The sequence below is a fragment of the Protopterus annectens genome, chromosome 15.part0 (genome assembly GCF_019279795.1).
Source record: "Protopterus annectens isolate FY-2018-M chromosome 15.part0, PAN1.0, whole genome shotgun sequence".
NCBI classification, from domain to species: Eukaryota; Metazoa; Chordata; order Ceratodontiformes; family Protopteridae; genus Protopterus; species Protopterus annectens.
Window position 1 is genome coordinate 611226814 of NC_056749.1, and position 19940 is coordinate 611246753.

Genomic DNA, 19940 nt, shown 5'->3' on the forward strand with positions numbered 1-19940 from the left:
CAGACTGCAAACAGGCATCCCAGCAACAATTACAAGTTGCCACTGCTCTCCTACAGTCCCTGGGATTTCAAATCAATTTCCCAAAATTCCATCTGGAACTTACTCAAGACATTGTCTTCTTGGGGTGCAGGATTCATATAGACATCATGAAAGCCTGCCTACTCCACAAAAGGCGGAAAGCTTGACACAACACCTACTTCTGGTCCTCCAGACTACAGAATTGACCGCAAGGCAATACCTCATGCTCCCTGGCTACATGGCATCCACTATCCCCATGTTACTGTTAGGAAGACTTCATATGAGGAAATTGCAATGGTACCTCAGATCATTTTGGACCCAGCACTCCCATCCCCTCAAGTACAGGGTACCCTCCTGCCCTGCCTCAAACAAGAAATTCAGTGGTGACTGAAGCAGGTGAACCTCAACCCGGGTCTTCCCCTCCAGCCACCTTAACCCAAACAGGCCATGTACACAGATGCCTCAGACTTGGGCTGGGGAGCAACTCTGGGGCACCTAAAACTGCAAGGAGTGTGGCCAGGACCCCACAGGAAAGAACACATCACTATCCGGGAAATGAGGGCAATATTATTGGCCCTGCGTGCCTTTCAAACCAATCTCCATCAAAGAACATTAAAAATGTTTACGACAATACCACAGTGCTGTGGTATCTCAGCAAGGGGGGGACGAAATCTTATTTGCTTTTTGCAGACTAGCTCTCCTGGTGTGGGAATTGGCCACCCCCCAGGGAGCAACCTTACAGGTGGTTTACATACCTTCACAACAGAATTCTCAGGCAAACTCCCTCAGCAGATCCATGACAAACACACATGAATGGATGTTTCACAGGGATGTCTTCCTGGACCTGGTCCACCGGTGGGGTGCACCTCAAATAGACCTGTTTGCCTCCTCCATCAACAGGCAACTTCCTTCCTTCTGCACCAGACTTCCAGAACCTCAGGCTATGGCAACAGATGCCTCCTCAATCTCCTGGAAGGGGATGTTTCTCTGTGCATTCCCCCCTTCCCCCTTGTTCAGAAGGTCCTGCTGAAGATCCAGCAGGACAGACCAAAAATCTTACTGGTGACTCCCGATTGGCCAAGACCGCATTGGTTTCCCATCCTCTTACAGCTATTAAACGGCAGTCACCACAAGTTACCCCTCAGAGTGGACCTTCTTACAGAGCACAAGGGATCCCAAATACACCCACAGTGGCAATCTCTTCACCTCACACTGTGGGTGATAGGATTCTGATCCCTTTCAGACACTTTTACAATGAGGGCATGCTCACTGTCATGCAGGAGGCCAGGAAATCAAATACCAGGAAATCTCTCCTATCAAAGTGGAAGAGATTTTCCATATGGTGCCTCAAAAGGCAGTTGGACCCACTGAAAAGCAAGACCCCTCTAGTACTGTCTTACCTGTGTAAACTTTTGCAGACAGGGTTAGATTTCTCATCCATTAAGATCCACTTGTCTGCCATTTCCGCATGTCTTCCCCTGGATCCCCCCCCCCCAGCTTCCAGACTACCAGCAAAGCTATTCCTTTAAAGGGGTCCTTCATGTCAGACTAGGAAATCCTCTCCCTCCATGGGACCTCAACTATGTTTTAGAGAACCTCATGCTTCCCCCAGTTCAAGCCAGCTGCTAAAGCTTCCCTAAAACATTGCACATGTAAGACTGTCCTCCTCGTGGCCTTGACCTCAGCCAGGAGAGTGTCGGAGTTGCAAGCCCTCATGGCTATTCCACCCTTCCTAGTATTCCACACTGACAGAGTTACTCTTAGAAGTAACCCTTCCGTCATGGCCAGGGTGGTGAACAACCTTTCCCTAAATCAAGCCACCCACCTTCCAACCATTTTAACTAACCCACAGGAAGACAGTGAGAGAGTACTCCATTCCCTAGATGTGCACAGACAACTCAGATTTTTCCTGCACAAAACCAAGTCCATCAGACAGGCTGATCGACTGCTTGTCTCTTTCCACCCCAGGGCCCTGGGGGAGGCAGTATTTAAACAGACAATTTCAATATGGATTTCCAAAGCTATCACCTTTTGCTATATACACCATGCGAAATCCCTGCAAGGTACTGTCAGTGCACACTCCACTAGGCCAGTGGCCTTCTCTGGGGCCTTCTTCAGAGGTTTGGATACCTCCAGTATACTGGAAGCAGCCACTTGGTCTTCAGTGCATACCTTCACCAAACATTACAAGTTAGCCCACATTTCTAAGGCCAGAGATGGTTTTGCCAGGGCTAGCCTCCATGGATTCCTGAAGAACTCTACTAGACCACTTCCCCCTTCTGCACAGTGAGCTTTAGCTCTCACCAATATGTACTAAATACTGCAACATGTGAATAGAAGGACATAGAAAAGTTGTGTAAAATATTACCATAACCAGAGATGCCCTTCTCTTCCATGTTGCAGTATTCCTTCCCACCCACCTACCTCTCCTATTATACACCATTTCCCTTTTTGGATGGCATAGGACTGGCATTACCCTTGCTAGGACTGATTCTGACTGGGGCTTACAGTTCTAAGGGCTGGTACTTGCAGACATCACTTTTATGGCCCCCGTTCTGCTAGCCACGTCAGACATCCCACGCACCATACAGTGACTGATATATTGTGTATGCCGGCCGGACATTCGGGTAGCAAGAGGAGTAAACCCATATGTATTGAATACCGCAACATGGAGGAGAAGGACTTCTATGGTTATGTTAAGATTTTACACAACTTTTCTTGCATTTGTTGTATTTACCTTCTCACTTCCTCTTTCTATTTCCCTCACTTGTTGGGTCCATTAAGTGTAAAACCAGATCTCTATTTCCACACCCCCTTCCACAGTAAACATACTTTAACAACTGTATATAGGTTTGAGCATGTAACACTTGAGTATAATGAACAGTTGCTCATTTCTGCTCTCTGTGCCATTACTAAGTCAAATTGCTGTACCATACCCCTAAAACATGGCGTGAAATAGCTGGGAGCTAAATTCCTTGCTTATTGTGGTTCCATGTAATCCAGCCTTCATTTGCCTGTTCCTTTTCTTAATTACCAGAACTGCATCTCCAACATCAATCTTAAGTTAAACCTGCTGCCCTTTTCAATTGAGACATGTTTAACTACAAGCTGGGTCCAGTGTTGGTTCCCCTCTTCCTTCTGTTCTGTCTGACACAGTTGCATCAGCCTGTACTCTGTCTCTGTTTTTTTTTTTTAAAGTTTGAACTTCCTCCTTTAATCAAGAAGATACCCCTTATGGCATCACACATTGTCAGTTTAAGGTCCTCTACCTCTGTTGTTAGCTTTTTTCTGATATGTAATCTATATAGTCTGTGGTCTAAGGAATTAACCCTATCCCATTAACTCTTTTACTTGGTAGGCTCACTATTGAAGACTCCAGCCCTACAAACCCAGAATCTGTGCAACTCATCTTCTGGAACTGTTGATGCCACCAACCCCAACCCCACAAATATTTAGGATCCTCCTCCTGCCAAATCGGTAATTATCTTCTTGAGAAGACTCCCTTCTGTAGGTCTGTATAGTCCATACATCCCATTCTTTATCCATTGTGTATTCAGAAACTAACCTGCATATATTTATTAGCCAGTGGACACAGGCAGCCTGTAAATCATTCATCTCCCAGGCTCCTGTTTGCAAATGTTTCATCTCCCAAGTCCCTACTTACACTACCAAGGGTACCAGAACCTGTCAGAGATTTGAGATCTATGGCTTGGTTTAAAAATACACCTGTGAACCTAATGCACTGCAGAACACAGATGCTATTTTCAACATTGATTTTATAAGCATGTATGGTATCCATACCACTGGCAGTAAATATTCTGACACAAGCCTCTCAACAGATAAGGCCAGATCTGATGTACTTACCACTGGTTGTCTCTCTTTGTATTGGACCACTACTTTCTTTGTTAGTTATCTTGGAACTAATGCTAACACAAAACGTGGCAGTACAACTACACTTCCTGCAGGTGCCAATGGGCTCTGATGTATCATCAGCTGTACCCTAACTGATGCAGGCTCCACAGTTGACTACATTTGGGACCCTGGAATGTCCACAATCAAGGATTAAAGATGGTTGGCTGAGCCTGTGACAACCCTCCCCTTACAAAGTGAGGCATCTAAGAGGCCATCATCTTCATCAGAATCACACACTTCCTCTGCAGAAGAACACAGGTTAACTGCCTAAAAAGCTAAATCCATAGATTTTCTTCTAGAATCCATGGTTACTAATATAGATGAGAAAGAAGCGACTATTTATTCTGCTTTACCCCATATGAACCCATATTTTGAGAATGTTTTCATATAATATAATACAAGAGAAAGGAAGGGTGGTTCATTGATACTCTTCTCCAGTAAAAAATAAAAATAAAAAAGTGTTAGCAAGAGGCTTGTTGGTTTTATGTTCTTCCTTCTTAGGAGGTTTAGCTTTTGTTTGAAAAATTCCACCAAAATGGCATACAATGACTTGGACACAGTAGTCCTAGCATGATGTAAAACAGGACTGACCTGCAACCATCTGGTTAGAGGCTCCTAAACCGGACCCGACATTTTTATTTCAGCAGCCCTAAGAAAGACTCTCCCCACTACATTTGTCTGCCCACCTGGCATAGTGTCCAGGGGCATTGACAGATTTATAAAGAGCATGTTCATGTCCACTACTTTTGTATGGATGGTCTTGACCTACTTGCTAAACATGGTGTATTTTCAGAGTGAAATATCTCTTGAAATGCCCGAATTGTGAGAGAGTTACCAGATGGGTGTCAGTAGGAAAAACTGTGCTATGGACCCAGGCCATAGCCTCCATCTGTTTGATGAATTAAGTTACACATAATGTACAGTCTTGCTGAGGGTTAAGCCATGGCCTGGCATTGCCATGCTCCAGCACTCCTGACTCATGTTCACAGATTTTGTGGACTAAGGAAACATTTTATGGAATCCCATTCAAAAGACTTCTGTTCAGTATTAATGTAAAATGGACACATCAAGGATTCTGAACAGCAAAGCAACACACTTAGTACTGTGGATGTAAAATTCTATTCTCTGCAGGATTCATATAGTAAAATAAAGAAAACCCAACAGTGCATCTGATTTCAGAATTACCCACAACAGAATCAGCAGTAGATGCTGGCAAGGGCCAAAGGTCAGTCAACTTCTAGCAAGAGTTACCAGCAGAGAAGTCATGATAACTGCTGTACACCAAGAGACTGCAGTCAGCCTCCTGGCAAGCAGGGACAGTCCTGAAGTTTTCCTCCATCTGCTCCACTTGTGGGTGCCTGTACCTAGTGGTCACAGATCACTAAAGGCAGGTTGGTTTGGGATATAATATCTGGAGTTTACACAATCCTTTTAGAAAGTGCCCCCTCTCCCCCAAAGCCCTTAACAGACACCCCACTGTATCAAAAAAATCAAAAGAAAGGCAAGAGCTCTTCTGCAGAAAAGATCCATTTATTAGGTATAATTTGACTAGAAAGGAGAAGGACTTTAGATTCTTCTAGTGCTAAAGAAAACAAAGTAACTCCGATATGTATGTATATCAGCAGCTGTATTCTGGTACCAAAGAAAGCAAAGGCTCTCGGGGCATATTACATGCCAACAGCATAAACAGCAGTCAATGCAAAGTGTCTATCACATGGAGAATGGATGTACTCCTTCGGACCTCCAGATTGCTGTTCTCTGCATCATGATCCAAACTAGTCACTAATTTAAGAGTCTGTCATTTGTTCTACCACAGTCCCTCATGACAACCTACAAGAGGCTGCACGGGATAGAAATCTTCCCAAATCTAGACAGTTGGTTCCTGGCTTCCTCCTTACCAAATTACTTGGTCCAACACAGACATATCATTGCTCACATTCTTTCAGTCCCTGGACATTACAGCTTTGTAAAAATCCCAGCTGTAGTAATCTCAAAGCATTTGTTTCACAGTTTGCACATTGGATACCAGGATCTACAGAGTTTTCTTCTCAAAGCTGTCAAAGAAAATCAGATGCTAAAGAACTCCTCAGGAAAATTGCGTTTTTTATTACTCCCTTCTGTTAAATTCTTCCTCAAGGTGCTTTGGTATTTTATAGCAGCTAAGCTGCACTTAAAAGTCTTTGCAGTGGCTATTATGATGGCAAAAGCATTCAGCACAAATAGTGTCTTGCTGAGCTTATTTGCATAATTAAATTATGCAAGAAACACCTCGTATGGTAGAAAACTCGAATAATGTAATTGTGTGCAGTGTTTTGTAACTGCCCACCCTGAAGTGCACTGACACAAGAAGGCTTTTCAGGACACTTTGCCAAAGGGAGCAATGGTCATCCACATAGACAACATAATAGTCATTTGGTACCTCAATATAAAGGGGGAGGGGTTGATGCACTTGTATCCCTGTGCAGAGAAGCCATGTCTGTTTGGGAATGTGTTTTAACCAATAACCACTTTCTGAAGGCAACATACAGATCAGCTGACTTAGCAGGAACTCCTGCAAGCAACACAAATGATCTTTGAACCAAAGTACACCCGACAAGGTCTTCCACTTATTGTGCCTGCCGGTGATAGACCATTGTACCTCCCCATCAAACACAGGGCTGTAGCAATATTTCTTGTTCATGCCTCCTCCACAACAGCCAGTGAGGGATTTGCTGGTGCGTCAGTGTCCATAGGCTGCTCTGTACACATTCCCACCTACAACTAAATACCCAGACTTATCCAGAAAGCTAAACTACATCAGAAAAATAATCCGCACAGCCCCTTATTGATCTGGTTCCCAGCACTGCTTCTGCACATAATGAGGACTGTTATAACTCCTTCAGTTCAACAAGTTGCTATACCACCCTTCATGCAAACCTCTAATGGACCTTCATACTTTTAAACTGTCTGCATGCCATCTCCAGTTCTTAGTGTAGGTAGCAACCATTTGTACTTAAAGAAAAGTCATCAGTATTCTCAGATCATCATGGAATTTGTTCATCAGGAAAAACCTGCAAGGAAAATTAAATGCATTTCACTAAACAGAACCTACACCAAAAGTTAACTCTTCTGTTGACTGTGTTGGAGCATCATATGCTTGTTTGACAAAGGACTCTGATACTCCTCTAACAGGGTACATGAAACAGCCATATCAGAGTTTGTCAGGAATTCAGTCACGATTTCTCGCTTCCCTAAATGTTAGCAAAGCGTTCATCAAAGGTACCCTTTTACCTTAGACCTACAGTCAAAGATCTTATACCATCTTGACATCTTTACTTAATTTTGGTAGAGCCTACCAAACCACCTTTTGAATTGGCAGTTAAGGCTGATCTTAAATTTCTGCCTTGGAAGACTCCATTTTTCTTAGTTGCCATCATTTCAGCAAGTGTAATAGTCTTGTAGTTATGTGTGGTCAGTGACGCTTTTCTGCTGAAGAGAGATTTCTCAGGACTAATTCTTCCATTATACTTAAAGTGGCCACATAATCTGACTAACCAGACAACCAACTTCCATGTATTTTTTCCTTCTGTATGCCAACAAATGTGTCTGCTTTGCTACGTGGGTATTGTTAGAATTTTGTGTTTGTACCTCATCAGAATGCCCTTCAGAAAGAGTGAGCCACTGTTCATCTCCTGTTTTCACAAAGGGAAGGATCTAAAGTAACTCTTCAGATGGTTATCGAACTGCACAAAATTTGATTCCTCAAACAAAGGAATCCCCTCCCTATCCGTGCAGTAGTCTGTTCCACACCATTACTAGTAAAACTAGACTTGCAGCATTTCTATATAATGCCACACTGGATACACAGTGGTTATCCAAGCTGTACTAAATGTTTTCTGCAAACACTGAGACTCAAGACCAAGATTACGTCAAGAGTAAGATCATCCTTTTAGGCTGCCTTTGTCAAAGGGATGTTCTGGTGACCAGGTCTGCACAGGGCAGTTCGCTTTAGAAACTGTCCTAATGGTTTTGGAAATGGACCACTTATCAGATAAAAAGCTATGTGCTTAACATAACGACACAGCTGTTAAGAAGCTTGGTCCATCTTCAGTAACGCACTCCCATCCATACTTCTCAACCTCTTAATGCAAGAAATCTGGACAGAGCATAAAATAATGGGGGGAATGCCTAAAATATGTACAGATTTTAAATATTGCTCTTATAAAGTTAGAAAGTTGCTGGAATGACAGATTTTATGTTAGCATGCATTTTCTGAAGGATAGAAAGTCAGAAACTCAAACATACGTCATTATTTAGTAAATTCGTGTCTATATCACATTATCAAAATTTTACTACATCGAATCAATAAAGGTCGAACTTTATTGATCAAAGTAGTAAAATATCGAATAATGTAAAAAAAAAATCAATTAAAAAAGCTAACTAGCGTAGTTAGTTAGCATAGCGTTAAACATATCTTCCCCCTTATGGAGATTTCCATTTACCTGCGCGATGTTCTGAACTTTCGACATTGTCGTGCCAACAATATTGTATTCTATATTGTCAGCTACGACAACGTGAAGTAGACCCGTAAAGTCAGTCTTAAGTGATTTGCCAGAAAAACACAAATTTTATGAGGAAGAGGCTAAAAATATGAGGGAAAAGTCTGTACAGTTAAGAGGTATGCTCCCATCCCTTAGCCTAGGGCAAGAAGGGCTATTTTTAGTCTTTCCAGTATTGTTTACCTATTTCATGGCCCTTTACTTTTCTACTACCTTTTCTTTTCGGGGATACTGATCTTGAAGAGTAAGTGTATTCATACTTCTGCAGAAGAACTGGAGAGCATGATAGAGGATGCATAGTGGTACTGGGGGAAGGAGCCAAGCAGCCCAAGAAATTATGTCATACATTGTATAGTAGTTTTATATATTTTTTTTTTCTTGTTAAAACTTATTTCCAATGAAACTTTTACTGTAATTGTTGTCTGTCCTTTTTACAGTCACAATAATTTATAATTTCTTCTATTGTGTAGCCCCTAGAGTACAACAGGTAGAAGATAATTTGTGCGAAATTTCTTGGGAAGCTTTACAGCCAATGAGAGGCGACAACATTTTCTACACACTTCAGCTTAGTAGTGGGAAAGAAAACGAACAGGTAAGTACTTGGTTAAACATATTTATTCCAGTGTTTCACAAGGTGTACATATCCTGCATCTAGATATTTCCATTTGTTCCTGTTGTGGGATTTCCCTCAGCCTTATTGATGTAGTCACACCACATCAAATACTATGAGTGTTTCATAAGTATAGTAATGTGTTTACATAGTACCCAGTAAACACTTATTTGAAAAAAATTCATTCATTACTTCAGTAGTGAATGCACAGTACTTCAGTACTGTAATGGAATTCAAGCAGTACAGTACTTTTCTACTGTTGACTTATTTTTGCCTTTTTCTTTTTTTGCGCATCGGTAACCCATAGAACAGTTCATGTGAGGACCATTACTTTGGTTTCATCTCAATGTTTATCGAAAATTATATATTGAAAATGGTGAGCTAAAAACATTAAAAAACATCTCCTCTGTGGGAACACCACACAAACACACACACACACACACACACACACACACACACACACACACCAATACACACACACACCAATTATATATTCCAACTCCATGGTCACACCACAATGGAGAAAAGGGGGAACCCTGAAAAGCATACCATTGGCTCTCACAGTCCAACATTGTGGTATAACACATCACAATGTAAAATATTCAAAAACCCAATGACAACTTGTAGGGTAACCACTTATTTCTGAGTTTAGCTTGTGTGAAAAATTATTTTCTCCAAGTATGTTAGTCTAAATTCAGTTAAGTCTGCAAGCAGGCCTAGAAAACAGGTGAAACGCAAGTAGCATTCAAGCAAAGGAGTGCTCTGACAGTAGATTTCAAATTTCCCCTGGGGACTTCACATACACGCACACACAAACCCACTGGCACGTTTTCCATCCAAAAGAGTAAGTTGCTTTTACAGTGTAGATAGGCAGGACTGTACTTTGGCAAAACCAAATGATTCAAGATTCAAAGAAACTTTGTCATTTAGGAAACATAAGTGCTACCTAAAAGAAATTTCGAGTGTCAGCTCTTTTACAGGAGAAAACAAACACAAAAAGACAGACGTGATAGGAAATAAAGAATATACAATAACTATAGTATAAAAATAAATATCTAGTTAGCTGACGCACATGCTTCTACACTGTTTACACTGGACAACACGGACTACTAGATGATTAACACATGAAAAGAAAAGTACACTATACGCAAAGGTGAGATTAGGTGTTACTGCACACAAAAAAGTGATTGGAACTGCACTTGAATGAGAATATATTAATTTTAGTATGCAATAAATAAATAGAATTACTGTATGGGGAAAAAAAGAATGAGGGTGCAACAGTCTATTATAGATGTTCTTCGTGTTTCACTGTTGCAGTCATCACATTTGGGTTATCTGCTTGCAGGTAGCCCTCAGTCAACCTGAATATCAAAGTCTTGGGTCCTGCGTCGGTTGCTGTCTCATCTTCCATGACATCAGGTAGTCAGGGGTGTAAAGCATGCAGTCAATGCCATTACATCAGTCTTTCCTGCCGTGTGGTGCCCAAAGCAGAAGCAGTTCGCAAGTGCCGGTCGGCCGACTCCTGAAATTTCCGTTTTCAAGTTTCAGATCTGAAGTCTTCAACTAAGCTAAGTACCCCATTGGGGATCCTTTTTCTTGCTCTAAACCGATGTCAGTAAAAGTTAACAATTGTATGTCTTGTGAAAAGCAAATATCTCATAAAGATTTTCATTCGTACTGCATTCCTTGCTTAGGCCCAGACCATGACGTACCTCGCTGTCTGTTTTGTGCCTTATTCAAACCTCGAACTATTCATCGGTTCATTTTCACATCTAAATATTTTGGTACTCGGTTCAATTATTCAGAAATGGCTTTGGTAAACCACCCGACTACCGACATTCCAAAAAAACGCAAAGATAAAGACAGAGACAGACCGCATAGGTCCAAAGCTACCGATGATGCTTCTCCTAAGCTAGTCGTCAGTTCGCCAGTACTCAAGTGAGGTGCTTTTGCAGCCCCTGATACCCACTACTTCAGATTCGCAGGCCTCTACCGAGACCCATTTGGAGCCCGGTATGCCGTGAGGTGTTTTTTCGACTGTGGAACGTGCGGATTTCTCTACCTTGGATGGGTCCAGAGCTGCTGTGCAGGCACCGGCTTCTGAGGGTGTATTCAGGCCTACTGACTTGCATATTAAACCAACGCCGTCTTCTTCTTCAAGGCCTAAAACTTGATCCATGCCTAGAAAACTGACGCCCAGACCGCATGGTCAGGCCCCTATGCCTAAAAAACAAATTATAAGAATGGCTGAAGACTTTATTACTCTACTCAGGGGAAGCCACCCTTCTCCCTCTAAGAGACCTAAGACTGATTTTCCTTCTGATTCTTCTGATCAGGATTCTGAAATTTCTGTTTTCTCTGATAACCAGGAGTTGCCCTTATCTACCTATGAGGATTCTGATGCAGAGGACTCCATTCCCTCTGCTTCCCCTCCAGAGGATTTCTCTTTTGGTGAAACCTTGCATATTCTTAGGGAGCATTTCCACTGGGAAAGCCAGGATTACTCTGACTCCAAAAAAGTGGCTTAGGGAATTCTTACTCCTACCTCAACACAGGCCTTTAGCTATCCCTCCTGTTCTGGACATTGTAGATGATGCCTTCTCGGAATGTAGCCTGGCCCCTTACACTTTACCTCTGGCTCCCAGAAAACCTGACAGGTATTACAGGGTACCTGACTCTCACAAGTTCCTCTTTAAGAATGCTACTGTGGATCCTGAGACCATTTCACAGGGACCCAAGGGCATTAAGGCTACTACTGCCAAAAACCCTACCCCCTCTGATAGGGCCCTAGATAGATGGGGTAAGAAGGTATACTCCTTCTGCAACTTTGTCCATTAGGGCCTTAAACTGCCAGTTTCACATGTTATAGTATCAGCAGCATATTATTGGATGGGATTGCTTAAACAAAAAATGATGTTGATTCCTGACTGTGCTGAAAATAAAGAATTACAGGATTTAATGCATTCTGCTGAACAAGTTGGAAAACGTACTTTGCAATGTGGTTTTGATTTATTAGAGGCATCTTGCAGGGCTGCTGTCACTGGGTCTGTACTTAGAAGGCATGCTTGCCTTAAGGAGCAATCTTTGCCAGATCATGTTAAAGCTAAATTACTGGAGGCTCCCTTAAACCAAGACCGCCTGTTTGACAACAAAGCAGAAGAAGTACTTAAAAAGATGGAGGAAAAAGCTAAATCTATGCAAACTGTTAAAGATTTCCTGCAAGTACAGCCTCCAAGATTTAGTAGGCATTGGCCTTCTAAGAATTGGTCCTTTCCTGCCTCTTCCAGGCCTTCTCAGTCCAAACCCAGAACCAGCAAAACACCCAGGCTTCAGTCCCAAGGTACTCACAGGCCTAAGCAGTGGGGGGGGGGGGGGGCTCCCACTTCCAAAGCTGGGAGTAGTAAGAAACCCCCTATGGTAAACTGTCACAATGACTTAACTTTAAACCTTCCAAGCCCTGCTCAACTGACTGTTCCTTTAGGGGAAAGATTGCCCTGCATGCAAAAAAATTGGGAACTCGTTACCTAAGACAAATGGGTTTTATATATAGTTTCCCAAGGATACAGATTCCCCTTACACTCCTTACCAACCCCTAACAGTTGGCCAGACCTACCCCCAAATCAGTGGGAAGAGGCTCAAAAGCAAGTTCTCTCTCTTCTAAGCATCAGGGCTATTCAGCCTGCCCCAGAAGAAGAATGGGGACAAGGTTTCTACTCAAGACTTTTTCTGGTACACAGAAAAGACAATTCTTGACGTTCTATCCTGGACCTGTCTAGCCTAAACACTTTTTTGGTAATTCCAAAATTCAAAATGCTAAATTCTTCATCAGCTACTTCCCATGCTAGGGAAAAATGCCTGGTTGGCAACACTGGATTTAAAGGAAGCCTACCTGCACATCCCAATAAGGGACTCTTGCAGAAGATACCTACACTTCAGAGCAGGCTACTTACACTATCAGTTCTCTGCACTGCCCTTTGGCTTATCTACTGCACCCAGGGTATTCACAAAGTGCCTAGCTCCAGTCATTGCATTTTGCAGGCAAAGAAATATTCAAATATACCCATACCTGGACGATTGTCTAATTCAGGCAGAAAGCCAGGACATACTGTTAAATTATCTGGCATTTGTAAAGAATTTACTAACTTCTCTGGGGTACACCATAAACGAACAGAAATCACATCTAGTACCCTGCCAACAAATTGTATTCCTGGGAGCAAGCTTGAATACAACTTCCCAGATGGCCTACCTCACACCAGAGAAACAAGTTAATTTGACAGCCTACTTCAAACTACTGGCCAGAATGACCCAGCTATCTGCAAGGAAAATACTGCAAGCGCTAGGGTTCATGGCGTTTGCATTCTACTAATTCCATATGCAAGACTGCATATGAGAAAACTACAATGGTATCTAAAAAAGCCTATGGTATCAACATTCTCAGGACCTAGAATCAATGATTCCTATCATGCCTGGTCTAAAGATAGAGTTCCTTTGGTGGGCAGAGGCCTGCCACCAAAACAAGGGACTGCCATTCACTCTACCCCCTGCCACCCAAACACTAACAACAGACGCATGAGACTATGCATGGGGGGCTCACTTGGCAGGGCAGTGCATTCAGGGCAAATGGAACTTGAGTCAAATGCACCTGCATATCAATCAAAAAGAAATGTCAGCTGTACAGAATGCTCTGACAGCCTTCAAGGACCACATTCTTCCAGGACAATTATTGGTAAAGACGGACAACACCACGGTTATGTGGTGCATAAACAAGCAGGGGGAAACCCACTCATACCCTCTCTGCAGACTAGCCATGGCTCTGTGGAACACAGCCTTGAGCTACCAAGTGCACCTAACAAGCTCAATTCCTGCCAGGCAAGTGAAATACACTGGCAGATGACCTAAGCAAAATCTTATGGACCCACATGAGTGGAAACTGTAACCAAAGATATTCAACATGTTGAGAAACAAATGGGGGAGCCCAGAGATAGACCTGCTTGCCTCCCCTTAGAACTACCAATTGGACAAATTCTGCACAAGGACTCCCCACAGACATGCTTGGAAAGTGGATGCCCTGTCCTTCACTTGGAAAAACCTATCAGTTTATGCCTTTCCCCCTCTGCCTCTCCTCTCCAAAGTGCTACTAAAGATCAAACGGGACAGACCAAGGACAATACTGATTTCACCAGACTGGCCACGCCAACACTGGTACCCCCTCTTGTGCAGTGTGTCACTGCTGGAACCATGGCACTTGCCTCAGACCTCTGCCCTGCTGTCCCAGCAGGAGGGCCAGATTCTGCACCCACATCTTCAAACCCTGAACCTTGCAGCCTGTCTAATTACCTGATCTCTCCGTTACCATCCCTCAGTAAGCAAGTGATGGATGTCATTCTGGAGGCAAGGAGGCCAAGTACCAGAAAATCCTATGCTGAAAAATGGAAAAGATTCTGTTTCTGGAGCCAAACTCAGGGGATGGGCACAACAGTGCCCAATTTACCGCATATTCTTCAATACTTAACTGAGATGCTTCACAAGGGCCTTTCCTTTTCTTCCATCAAAATTCATGCCTCAGCCATTTCAGCACATTATAATACTGAGCACACCCTTCTTCTCTCATCCACTGCTGAAGCAATTCCTCAGAGGGGCCAAAATCTTAAGACCACCCAGGAGAGCCCCTACTTCAGCCTGGGACCTTAACTTTGTATTGGAAAAGCTCACTCTACCTCCCTTTGAGCCAGCTGCAAATGTGGAGCTGAAATTCCTTTCTTGGAAAACAGCCTTCCTTCTAGCCATCACTTCAGTAAGAAGGGTGTCTGAATTACAGGCCCTCATGGCAGTGGAGCCTTTCATCATCTTTCATGCGGACAGGGTGTCCTTCAGGACCAATCCATCCTTTATGTCCAGGGTGGTATTCACTGTGGCCCTTAATCAGTCCATTCATTTGCCAACCTTCTTTTCTAATCCACAGAACAAAGGGAAATGAATACTGCACTCCTTGGACGTGCACAGACAACTTAGATTTTATTTGGGAAGGACTAAACCTCTCAGGAAATCTGAACAGCTTCTGGTTGCATTTGCTGCAGGGGCAGAGGGGAAGGCCATTTCAAAGCAAACCATTTCTAAGTGGATAGGCCATTGCATTAATTTCTGCTATAAGCACCATGGAAAACCTACCCCACAGGGGATAAGACCTCATTCCACCAGGGCTGCATCTACCTCTACAGCCTTTCTCAGAGGTGTCCCTACCAGAGACATCCTAGAAGCTGCTACCTGGAGTTCTGTACATACCTTCACCAAGCATTACCACTTGCCAATTTTTTCTAAATCCAGAGTTGGCTTTGCCACTGCAGTCATGCAGGGCCTTATAGCTGGTCCTAATGCTATCTAATTGCCTCCTCCCATCCTTAGCTTTGGGAATCTACTCAAATGTGATGACTGCAACAGTGAAACATGAAGAACATAGTACTGTTGTGTACACTTACCATAAATGTAAATGGTCGAGTGCATTCACTGTTGCAGTCCTGGTTACCCTCCCTCCAGCCCCCTGACTTCTATTGACTATACCTCTATTCTTGTTTACTATGCTTAAAGCTTTCTGGTGTATTTGCTTTTTGTTGGAGGTGTAACCTTTTATATAATTGCTTCCCATTATGGGGGCACCTGACATCTGGGGCAAGAAAAACTGATGTAATGGCGTCTGCTTCATGCTTTATACCCCTGACTACCTGTAGATAACGTAGAAAAACCTCAGGACACACCACGAGAAGATGTTAATCTGTTTTATTCAGTAAGCATAAAAATGGTAAAAAAGATAAGCGCTTTCACGTGCTAGGAGCGCACGCTTCATCAGATCTCATTTAATGCCAATAAACTGCTTCTCTTTTAAATAAATTAAAACCAATAGCAATTCATGCCCAATCAAGGGATGCTTAATCCAAATGACAGCTGTACATAGTCATTTCCCTTTTTAATCAACTATGTTACCCCTAGATCCGCTCATATATATCACAATGATTTCATTGCAACCTAGAGATGTAAAGCAGTTGCAAATCATCAACGTTTACTAGTCATAACATATTATTACCTGACGTCATGGAAGATGAGACAGCAACTGACACAGGACCCAAGACTTTGATAATCAGGCCAACTGAGGGGTACCTGCAAGCAGATAACCCAAATGTGATGACTGCAACAGTGAATACACTCGAACATCTACCATTTATGGTAAGTGTACACAACTGTACTTTTTGATGTATCCAGATTTTAATCTGCATTAATGGGTCGTATTGCAGTTAGATAAAAACTGTTCATGAATCTGGAGGTCCTGCAGCGGATTCTCAGTAACCTTCTACCAGAAGCAAGTATAGTGAACCAACCATACGCTGGATGAGAAGTGTCACTCAGTGTTTTGCGGGACCTCTTTTTAAATCTCATTTCAAATTAAGCAGTTTCTTTAAAAAATTGGTTCTTTGATTCTATTTTTTGTTTACCACACAGATGTTTTTTGATGCAGTTTGCAGAGATTTTTCTCACACTATGAGAAAATTTTATTAATGTGGTAAAATATTTTCTGGAAGAGCTCTGCATTTGATCTGTGAGCCAGCCCGTAGTACTTATGACAGAGGCCTGTACTGAATACACTGTAAAGCTGCAATAAAGCAGTAAGGGGACTTGTGCAAGCTTGATAGATTTTATTCTGAAGCAGGAGCAGATAATCTCTGATGTATCATTGACTTGTTTGCATTGTTTTGTCACATCTTACATCAATTTAAAGACAGTTGAGTTGAATTTGAGGTCACTCCTTAAAGGCCCAAAAATTCCTTGCAAAGGTTTGTAATTTGAACAGCTTCTGAAATGTATTTACATGTGTGTTGAGTGGGTGGGATCAGCAATGGGCCATGCCAAGAGTATTTTGATAGCCTGCAGGTGAAACTGGGAAGATTGAGACAGTAGCAGAGCCTATGCATGAGGATCCTGTCCAGATTTTCACTTTAATTTCTATGGCAGTTCTATCCTATAGTGTCTGATTCAGGGATACTGCCTTAATGACATGTAGAGTTCATGGTGTGTGACTTCATGAAGTTAAGTGAATGGCTTCATAGGTAATGCAGACCTGTTAGCTTTGGCTTTGTCGGGACCTGAGATCTACTTGAATGGATGACAAGGTTGTATTGGCATGGTGGTTTGCATGTCTCTGGGAAATGGAAATATAAATCTATTTGACAGGTTTAAATGTTTCATTAGCATGGAAAAGTGTCAGGAAGATTGGAGTATTTTCCCTAAAAAGTCAGACTAGCTGGTAATATAAACTACAGTTGTAGTAACAATAGTAGGAAGACTTTGGTAAGTGGTGAAGAAGGCAGTGATCATAATACATGATGAAACAAAAGAAACATTTACAAACATAAAATTGGATTTTAGTGAGTATCTTTTCCTGTGATCTGCAGAGAAACTGCCATGGCTTTCATTGAAAAGCAATGTCATGATACAGTTTAGCAAAAACGTAGTGCATGGACTTCATTAAGTATCAGGAGGGACCAGTTAGATAAAAAGGGAGAATCTACAAACATTTGTATTGCAGAGGATATCAAAGCAATATGCAGGTAAACGAGGAGGCAGGGCAGGACAGAGAGGCATATTGGATCCTGGAAATGGCAACAGAGTCTGTACAGGGATTCTGAGTTGACTTTACATTGTTAAAAAAAAAAAAAAACATGATAGGAGCCTCACTGTAGCAGAGGAGGGGGCTGTCTTACTTTTGGGCACTTCATTATGTCTGATGTTGATTGGTGTGTCTGCTTCCTAATGTCTTACAAAGACCAAACTTCTAATAGTAAGTATTAGAAATTGCTATAGAAGCTATCTTGGAGTTGTTTTTAACAGTCCGTAAGACACAGAAGACATTGATATCTGTAAGTGAGTAAATGTGAAGAAGTCCTCACTAAGCATCTGTTTAACTGTAGAGTTGTGCCAATCAGAAGTAGTGGGAGTGGATTTTCAGGATTAACTGCTTTTGTTTGACTAATGTTTATACCCTGCACAAGAGAGAACTAAAGTAGGAAGCATCAAATAAATGTATTTTAATAGTGCACTTAGTTTTCTTAGCAGGTAAGACAGTGTAAGTACATTGATTATTTTCAAATTATTTTCACAGTCAAGCTTTTTTTTAGATTGTAAAAAAAATATGTCAACTGTTGGTCAACCTTTTTTGTTACAGTATGTATGAAGCTCAAGTTTTGCCCACTTTGGCCACAGACCACAAGATTTAGTTCTGTCTAAAAGAAGTATAATAGGACCCCAAAGGAATGTGTGTTTCAGAGGTAGGGGTGGGGGATCATAAGCAGATCTTTTTTATCAGAACAAGTTCTCTGGTCAAGAAGAGGCAGTCAGTGACTTCAGAGAGCAGATGTAGGCATTTTGGATTCATCTTGTCATACATTACAGAAATAAATTGAACATTTGATGAATGGCACCTGTTGTCTGTCTTATTTGGTAATTGACACAGCCCTTTTCCCCCCTTGGCCAGCTACTGTCTAGTATAACAGTTACGCTTGACAGTGGGTGTAACACACATTGCTTTAGATCTAAGGTTTACACCAAAGTTATTCAAAGCTCTATGGCTGTCGAAGCACAAATGTCTTACAGAGAAACAGAAAACTTATCATCCATCTCAAACTTGACTATCTGCATTGTAAAGAAAGACTTTAGTTGGGCCATAAAGGTAAAATTACACTGAATAAAAAATGAAAAAATTAAGTAATCTATCCGTAAGTCTCACAAACCCTAGACATTCAAATTAGAAACACTGATTACTGTTAACAGTTTTAACTGAAGCTGACTAATTTAATGTCAAAAATTAAAAATTGCCATTCAGCATTAGTTTCAAATGTTATAATGTTAAAATACAATGAAAAATATGTCTTAGTGTAACTGTATCTATTGTTTTTGTAGAAGGACTGCTGTATCCCCACATCCCTTTCCCACTACTATATATACTAGCAGTACAGGGAATGCTTGATTTATAAGTATTTGTTATTAATTGGTTAAACCTAGTAAGCCCAAATGCTTGTTTTCAAGACAAGTCTGGGACATGACACAAATAGGAAATCAACTGATTCAAGCCCAGGCATCAGTTTTGTAGTTAGTCTTCTTAGCTACTATGGCATGCTGCATACTCAAGTAGTGCATGGAAGCATACATCACTAGGCCACTGTTGCAGGCCCTACTTCAGCACTGCACATGTCACAAGCTATCAAGTGGCGGTGGACTAGGGACAAAAAAAAAGATGTTTTCTTCTCCCCACTAGATGACAACTGGTGGATAATGGAGAACACTGGACTGTGCATAAGTCAAGATTAAGAATACAGATGCCACTATTGGCAAGATCAGTAAAATGCTTGTAGTGCAACGAGAACTGTGATTATGCTCCAACATTTTGAAAAAGACAAATTAGTTAAGTGCTAGTGTGGAGTGAGACCCGACCTTAACAAATGTTAAGCACCCCCTGCTAAAGTTGTTAAGGTCAGGTCTAGCGCCAGGCAGTAAAATATGCCAGTAACACAGCAGCAGAATAAAAGATGTTCTTTGTGTTTCACTGTTGCAGTCATCACACTTGGGTTATCTGCCTGCAGGTAGTCCTCAGTCGGCCTGAATACCAGAGTCTTGGGATTTCTGTGTCAGATGCTGTCGCCTCTTTCATGACGTCAGGTCATCAGGGGTATAAAACAAGCAGCTGATGCCATTACAGCAGTCTTTCTTGCCAAGAAGGAGACCGAAGCAGAAGCAGGCCGCAAGTGCCGGTTGGCCGCTACCTGAAATTTAAATTTTTCTAGTTAAAAACCTGAAGTCATCTAAAACTAAGTACCCCA

At 42.0% G+C, this 19940-nt stretch overlaps 1 protein-coding gene across 1 annotated transcript in view; it reads left to right on the forward strand.

Moving 5' to 3' along the window:
* The window catches only part of LOC122789953 (fibronectin type-III domain-containing protein 3A-like), a 1322139-nt gene that overhangs the window by 1255536 nt on the left and 46663 nt on the right, over positions 1 to 19940 (forward strand). The window contains exon 25 of the mRNA XM_044057452.1: positions 8939 to 9060. Coding sequence (XP_043913387.1) covers positions 8939 to 9060 — 122 coding nt within the window. The remainder of the gene's footprint in view (positions 1 to 8938; positions 9061 to 19940) is intronic.